General features: G+C 44.7%; 1 protein-coding gene across 1 annotated transcript; it reads left to right on the top strand.

Moving 5' to 3' along the window:
- Positions 1 to 2: 2 nt before the first annotated feature.
- Positions 3 to 4232, top strand: sox9a (SRY-box transcription factor 9a; the record flags this gene model as incomplete). The annotated part of the gene is given in 3 exon segments (XM_078401593.1): positions 3 to 267; positions 1789 to 1973; positions 1975 to 4232. Coding segments are annotated over 3 exon segments (1008 nt in total), but the record flags the coding sequence as incomplete, so codon positions are not given.
- Between the last annotated feature and the right edge of the window lie 4429 nt (positions 4233 to 8661).

The following is an 8661-nucleotide window of genomic DNA, read 5'->3' as shown; positions in this document are numbered from 1 at the left end:
TTTTGGATTGCAGGCTGCTGAACGAAGGAGAGAAACGTCCATTCGTGGAGGAAGCGGAGCGGCTACGAGTGCAGCACAAGAAGGACCACCCCGACTACAAGTACCAGCCCAGGAGGAGGAAGTCGGTGAAGAACGGACAGGGGGAGAACGAGGAAGGGGGCGAGCAGACCCACATCACCCCCACTGCCCTGTTCAAGGTGCTACAGGCCGACTCCCCGCACTCCGCCTCCAGCATGAGCGACGTCCATTCCCCGGCCGAACACTCGGGTGAGTCTCACACCCCAGAGGGAAGACAACAGAGGGAACCAAGGCAGGAGTGACATTGTGGAACTGCACAGGCTGGTTCAAATAGAAAGCAAGACACGAGTCATTCAGCGGGACAGGCAGCATCTCTGGAGAGAAGGGAATGGGTGACGTTTCGGGTCGAGACCCTTCATATATATGTATATATTCACAAAATGCTGGAGTCACTCAGCGGGTCAGGCAGCGTCTCAGGAGAGAAGGAATGGGTGACGTTTCGGGTCGAGACCCCTCCATATATGATACATACAAACGTCACCCATTCCTTCATCTTGACCCATTCCTTCTCTCCCGAGATGCTGCCTGACCTGCTGAGTTACTCAGTATTTCACAAAATGCTGGTATTTATTCACAAAATCCTTCTCTCCTGAGATGCTGCCTGACCTGCTGAGTTACTCAGCAGTTACTCAGCAGGTCAGGCAGCATCTCAGGAGAGAAGGATTTTGTGAATAAATACCAGCATTTTGTGAATAAATACCTTCGATTTGTAGCAGCATCTGCAGTTATTGTCTTATACTATATATATATATATATATATATATCACCCATTCCTTCTCTCCAGAGATGTGACTCCAGCTTTTTGTGTCTACCTTCAGAATTGACATTAATGGATGGATGGTGTTTTGGGTCGAGACCCTTCTTCAGTCTCCACCCAACAAAAAAAACGTCACCCATTCCTTCCCTCCAGAGGTGCTGCCTGTCCCGCTGAGTTACTCCAGCTTTTTGTGTCCACCTGCGGTTTAAACTAGCGTCTGCAGTTCCTTCCTACACACTAACATTAATGCATGCATAGTCTGTGGACCTCTGCAATGTTTTCAATGCAGTCCCTTGTAGATCCTGACTGTGGGTTAATATTGTGCTGTGCATAACAGACAGCGTGCTACTGGTGGAGCTGCTGCCGGACACCCCTCCTGACCTCGGGTGCTGTCCGTGTGGAGTTTTGCATGTAACTTTCACCTTGCCACCCACCGTGTTTCGACTTTGCGGATTTGCACGCCTCCTTAGCAAGTGGCTCCTGGCGCGCAGGGAGTGGACAGGATAGTGGGAAGACCTGGCTGGGACAAGCGTGAACGGGGTGGCCGATTGGTCACAGGGCATGGACTGAGTGGGTAGAAGGCTTCCATTTCCACGCCGTATGTCCAAACCAAACCACAACTAAACTAACATTAAAAAAAGGGAGTGTGTGTGTGTGTGTGTGTGTGTGTGTGTGTGGGAAGGAACTGCAGATGCTGGTTTCAACCGAAGACAGGCACAACAAGCTGGAGTGACCCAGCGGGTCAGGCAGCATCTCTGGAGATAAGGAGGATGATGAAAGGTCTCGACCTGAAATGTCACCTAATCCTTTCCTCCAGAGATGCTGCCTGACCCACTCAGATTTACTCCAGCTTTTAGTGTCTAACTCCAGTCTCGTGCTTTAGTTTAGTTTAGTTTAGTTTGAGATACAGCTTTGAGTAAAAGGGATGGTGTTTTTTCCTCTTGACCTTGCAGGCCAGTCTCAGGGGCCACCAACGCCACCCACCACACCCAAGATCGAGATACAGCCGAGCAAACCAGACCTGAAACGTGAGGGTCGCCCCCTACAGGAAGGGGGCAGGCAGCCCCACATTGACTTCAGCAATGTGGACATTGGGGAGCTCAGCAGCGAAGTCATGTCCAACATGGAGACGTTCGACGGTCAACGAGTTCGACCAGTACCTCCCGCCCAACGGGCACCCCGGGGTTGCGGTCGCCCACGCCGGCCACGGGCCGGGCGGCCAGCCGGGCTACACGGGCAGTTACGGCATCAGCGGTTCCTCGGCCGCCCACCCCTGGCTGTCCAAGCAGCACGCCATGAGCGCCCTGGCCGGCGAGCAGGGGCCGCAGCAGCAGCAGCAGCAGCAGCGGACCCACATCAAGACCGAGCAGCTCAGCCCCAGCCACTACAACGAGCAGCAGCACTCCCCGCAGCAGATCAGCTACGGCTCCTTCAACATGCAGCACTACAACTCGTCCTACCCCTCCATCCCCCGCACCCAGTACGAGTACCCGGACCACCAGCCCAACACCAACGCCTACTACAGCCACGCCGCGGGACAGACCACCGGCCTCTTCTCCACCTTCACCTACATGAACCCGTCCCAGCGCCCCATGTACACGCCCATTGCAGACACCACCGGAGTCCCTTCCATCCCTCAGACCCACAGTCCACAACACTGGGAGCAGCCGGTCTACACACAGCTGACCAGACCTTAATGGCCCACTGGTCTAGACTCTCTCTCTCTCTCTCTCTCTCTCTCTCTCTCTAGTGCATCAAAGGAGGTTGATGGAGAACCCACAGAGATGTGATTCCATGCACTAACGTGAACTGCTGTGAGAAGTGGCCAAAGTGTCCTACCACAAAGTGCTTTGCCCTGTCCATTCAGTACTGGTGACTGAACTGGCAAGTCATTGAATGAACAAGTCTGAACAATCAATTCAGCTGGTTTGGTCATTTCCTGTGTTTGGACTTTTTTATTTTGTAGTATTGAACTCCTCTGTGAGGAGAATTTTCTTTTTTAATTTTTTTTGAATTTAGTATGTACTGTGTATGGGGTCATTGCCATTTGCAGAGTGGGGATTTATACATATTTTAGCGAATAAATCTTCTTATTTTGAAAGATCAAATGCCAAACCATTTTTGGTAGAATACTTCACAAGTTTGCATTTGCTGATGCCGTAAGGCCTATTTTTTTAATGAAATAGTATCTTTTTTTCACTATTTACGATGTCCCTTTTTTGAAAGAATATGTTCCTTCAATTCCAGTCAGAAACTTGATCGCAGATCAATGCCAGAATCTAGCAGTAGGAAGAGATGGGTGACCCCCTCACACTAATTTAAGGCAGGAATTGGCTATTTCTTTTGACAATGGAGGTATTGATAGCCTGGCCAGTTCTTCCCCACACTTGGTGTCGTAGGCTGTGTTACGAGATGGGAACAGATATTGAGGTGGATTGGGTGTCTTGTGCATTCCTACGCCGAGAAGCACATCATCCAGGTATTTGCTAGTGAGTCTGCAGCTGACTTCCAGCTTCCTGCATGAGAACGTGAGCATAAAACTACAGGAAATGGTCTTTAACCCACTGAGTACAGTATGTGTTGTACACACAGGCAGCATAACAACGTCCACAATGTTTTAAAGTCTAAATATTGTCAAATCTTCCACTGGTGATGCAAAGGTTGAATCAAACAGCGTGATATATACTAGTCACTATCTGAGGCAAAGGATTTGTACCAGTGTCCTGGGTGTCCATTGCTAGTTTAGTACTCAGCAGGGAAGAGCTGTAAATGAACTTCCAAAACATGGTTTAAAAACTGTAAAACATTATTTATCTTGTAAAGTTTTTTTTAATTAAAAGTGCTTTTTTGAAAAAAAAAACTTGTACTTAGTTCTCTACTGTACAGTTGTGTGGAAGTTAAAATGGAAGAAGTCAACTTTATTAAGCTGATCTGAAATGTATAAAGACTGGAAGATCATTTTCAAAGAATATGGAGATTGCAAATGTAGTTTACAGCATTTGCTAATTGCTTCAGCTAATACTTTTTGCTAACTAGTAAAATGAAAAAAACCTTTTATAACTTTTTTTTACCTGACATTTACAGAAACCTCTTAAATTTTTCAATCTATTTTTCATTAAGCTGTGGCACGATTGAACAGATTGCTTTTTAAAAAAGACAACAGGCATTCAAAAATATATATATTTGTTAACAGTTTTAATGGAAAAGTGTCATTGGGATTCAGTAGTACAGAATTCAGTCACTCTGTAATAAGGCTGAAACTCTTATTTCTGTATAAAAGTTGGACATTAAAGTATTTCTGTAACTTAAAACTATCAAATCAGATATTTTGCCTTTTGGGTGAGTTTGAAAAGACCTGTCGAAAGAAACTTGCCTTTTGTACGTTATTGTTTGCAATAAAAAAGAAATGTATTAAAATATAACACGCTTACGATCTCCTTGTTGCACAACGAAACCACATCACTAAACAAAATCAACGAATTCAAAAATAGCTTTGTATCAATGCGATGCATCCTCAGTTAAATTACTGTAAAAGAATTCTATTGCATTTGTAAATTATATATTCTTCCCCCACCCCCCCCCCCCCCCCCCCCCCACATGATTCTGGTTTTTTTTGGATGCCCATAAGAATATTTGAGGCCAACACACCCTCCTCCGTTCAGTGCTGTTCTCGAAACATCTGCAAAAACACAAAATGCAAAAAAAAAAAAAAAAAAAAGAAGTTCTTCCAGTAGAGTAAACCTCTTTGATTTGGACGATGCCTGTCTAATTTGACCACTTGCTCAAACACAATGGAATAACCCATTAAACCATCTGAATCATAAAACAAAATCATGCAAACTGCATCATCTATTCACTGGCTGCTTCTTTGGACAGTTTTTTTTTTCCCCCCAGTAAATGTGCTCATTAATATGCTAGGCAGCCCCATGTGACAAGCCTTGGTCCCCACACATCACTTTGGGTGGTCAGTTGTTATGCAAAATCTGGTAGCTCACCCTTAGTCACACAATTGTCTGTAAAAACCAAAAAAAAAGGCATGAATACAACGTGTTTAATTTTTAAGCTATACTTTACAATATTACTCTTCAAAGTAGAGTTATTTAAGACCAATAATTTTGGATACCCATAGATTTTTCCCACCCACACAATTAAACTAATTAATACTGAAGACTAGACAAAATGCTTATGAAAAGGCTTTTAACTTGCAGAGTGCTGCATATGGAATACTAACTTTTTCTGTCGTACATGGAATACTAAATATTCCTGTATTGTTTAACAAAAATAAACTATGTGGCCAGTTAGTTGCAGCAGCAGCCATCTAGATGCCAAGTCTTTGACTAACACCCCCTTCATGAATTTAAACACAGGTTCCCCAACTTTGCGAGTTATGCCAGTTCTCTGTTAGGCTGCTAGATGGAGCAAGATGTGGGTGTTGGAGCACTCTCGCCTTAACGGAGGAGGAGTGAAGAGAAAAATGTCAAGCTACTTTACAGAAGGGAACTTATTCTTGGCAGGATTGGAAGAGGTTCTGCCAGCAGCAGGCATTATAATGTGTGTCACCTCATTCTCCTAATAACAGGAAGGGACATTGTGGGCAAAGATGACAACGGAGAAACGAAACAAAATGAGATGTTTTCCATATCTTCCTGCATTTAGTCGGTTTAATAGGATTTCAAAGATGGTTTAGTTTAGTTTAGAGATACGCACGGAAATAGGCCCACCGACCAGCGATCCCCACACTAACGCTATCCTACACACACTAGGGATAATTTACAATTGTACCAAGCCAATTAACTTACAAACCTGTACGTCTTTGGAATGTGGGAGGAAACGAGTGCAGCCGGAGAAAATCCATGCAGGTCTCGGGGAGAACGTACAAACTCCGTACAGACAGCATCCGTAGTCAGGATCAAACCTGGATCTCTGGTGCTGTAAGGCAGTAGCTCTACCGCTGCACCACAATGCCACCCATTTAATAGGAGCCTGAGGGGTAACTTTTTCGCACAAAGGGTAGTGGGTGTATGCAATGAACTGCAGGAGGTAGTTTGGGCAGGTAGTATAGCAATGTTTAAGAAACATTTCGACATGTACATGGATAGGACAAGTTTTGAGGGATATGGGTGAAATCCAGGCAGGTGGGGCTAATGTAGATGGGACATGTTGGCCGGTGTGGGCAAGTTGGGTGGAAGGGCATGTTTCCATGCTCTATGACGCAAAAACACTATGACTCTATTAATGCTTTTAACAAATATTACTCCTTTGTGCTGCCATGCATGGGCCATTCAGTGTAGCAAATTACTTGTCATTCATTTCATGGTATCACTTAATAATAAATTATTTGAATGTGAAATGCTGAATAGGTATCCTACGGATTCCAATCTTTTCATTTCTCTTTAACCAGTAGGTTAATTGACTGGGTAAATGTAAAAAATTGTCCCTAGTGTGTGTAGGATAGTGTTAATGTGCGGGGATCGCTGGGCGGTGCGGACTTGGTGGGCCGAAAAGGCCTGTTTCCGCGCTGTATCTGAAATATGAAAAATATGAAATAAAATAAATACTGGGCAACGCGGCACCATAGAGGAATAGATCGGGTAGATGCACAGAATCTCTTGCCCAGAGTAGGGGAATTGAGGACCAGAGGACATAGGTTCAAGGTGAAGGGGTAAAGATTTAATAGGAAACTGAGGGTTAACCTTTTCACACAAAGGGTGGTGGGTGTATGGAACGAGCTGCCAGAGGAGGTACTTGAGGCTGGGACTATCCTATCGTCTAAGAAACAGTTAGACAGGTACATGGATAGGACAGGTTTGGAGGGATATGGACCAAGTGCAGGCAGGTGGGACTGGTGTAGCTGGGACTTGTTGGCCGGTGTGGGCAAGTTGGGCCAAAGGGCCAGTTTCCACACTGTATCACTCTATGACTCTATTCTAGTCGAGAACAATGTTGGTAATTTGGAAGTCATGCACTTTTTCAACGCCTTTCCCATGCTGTCACATGCAGTAAAAGAGCCTGCATGTGATGCACTAATTATACAGTAATTATATAAAGCGGTGTTTATGTAATAACTGCATACAGGTCGGCATATTGGAAACTTAGTCCTCGAGCAGTCATTTCAATTTTAGCAGAGGAGAAACATCTCATTTTTTAATACATACAGGTGGCGCGGCGGTAGAGTTGCTGCCTTACTGCGCCAGAGACCCGGGTTCAATCCTGACTACGGGTGCTGTCTGTACGGAGTTTGCACATTCTCCCCGTGACCTGCGTGGGTTTTCCCCAGGTGCTCCAGTTTCCTCCCACACTCCAAAGACGTACAGGTTCGTAGGTTAATTGGCTTCGGTAAAATTGTAAATTGTCACTGGTGTGTGTCGGATAGTTCTGGTGTGCGGGGATCGCTTGTCGGCGCGGACTCGGTGGTCCGAAGGGCCTGTTTGCACACTGTATCTCTAAACTGAACTTAGCTAAACTAAACTAAACATTAGACCTGGACGAGAATGTTTTATAGGATTGGTATGTCAAGGTACAAAAGGGGAAATCTTACTTACCGAAAATTTGGGCTTCAATGGCTATAAAATAAACATAACATGTACTCCTAGCTTTTGATATCTCCTCTGTCCTCCGCGAATGTTAATTTGTAAAAAAGGCACGTTCGATTTCAAGATAGTTATTATAAAATGGAAAATGTTAGCTAAAACTATGTTATTATTGGTTTTCTCCGGGATCTTCGCATTCCTCCCACACTCCAAATAAGTACAGGTTTGTAGGTTAATTGGCTTCGGTAAAATTGTAAATTGTCATTAGTGTGTGTAGGATAGCGTTAGCGCGGTGGGGATTGCCATTCGGCGTGGACTCGGTGGGCCGAAGTGCCTGCTTCTGCCCTGCATCTCTAAACTAAACTACAGATTCCGAAAGGGATAATTTGCAACTATACACTGGAATTTTCATTTATCAATAGGATTGATCAGTTTGATGCATTCTAGGCACAACAACCTAGGCATTCCATTAGTAACCGGAACTAACCTGTGTTAGTTTAGCTTAATCTACAGACAGCATGTCCATACATGCTAATGGTTAATTGTCTCAACTTGGTTCCTGTGGTGCACCAATGATAATGTGATCAGCAGAACCTTTTCCTCTCACATACACACCTTATGCGTTTGGTCTTTTTTTTGTTGTTGCTTAAAGCATCACAGAGCCCTAAATTTCCACGAGGTTTAATTCCAATAATTGTGACAGGATAATAATGCCCACCAGCGCAAAACTGAACCATCAGCAGTGGAAATGAGATGCAACCAGTTTAGCTTCTGCTCAAATGAACAGCTGAGAGAGAGGTGACATTTAAAAAACCGAAGATCTTCATTTGGGGTCTCTTTCAATCCATGTAGATTTGGGGAGGAATAAGTGGAGGTCAGTGTGACTCAACCCTATTGATTGCACAGGCCGGCATTCCAACACCATGTTCAAAACAAATGACATTGATCTTAGGAGTAAACCAAGCAAGGTCATCATTTGGCATTTACAGAGTGGACGTTCCATTCATTTTTAACCACATAAAGTCTACTGGAAATGGGAGGTTTGCATGGAAATTCAACCAGAAACATAGCAGGGGCCTACCTGTGTACCTGTGCATATGTGTGCATACACAATGTGTGCATGTGCAAGTGTGCACATATGCGCGTGCGTGTGCAAGTGTGTGCGTGACTGTCTGCAAGAATGTGTGCATGTGGGTATGTATTCATAAGTGTGTGTATATGTGTGCCCAAGTGTATATGCACGTGCATGTGTGTGCGTGCACGTGTGTGTCTGTGTATGTGTGCGTGAGTGTGTGC

The sequence above is a fragment of the Rhinoraja longicauda genome, chromosome 6 (assembly GCF_053455715.1).
Source record: "Rhinoraja longicauda isolate Sanriku21f chromosome 6, sRhiLon1.1, whole genome shotgun sequence".
NCBI classification, from domain to species: Eukaryota; Metazoa; Chordata; class Chondrichthyes; order Rajiformes; family Arhynchobatidae; genus Rhinoraja; species Rhinoraja longicauda.
This window is presented reverse-complemented; position numbering and strand designations above follow the sequence as displayed.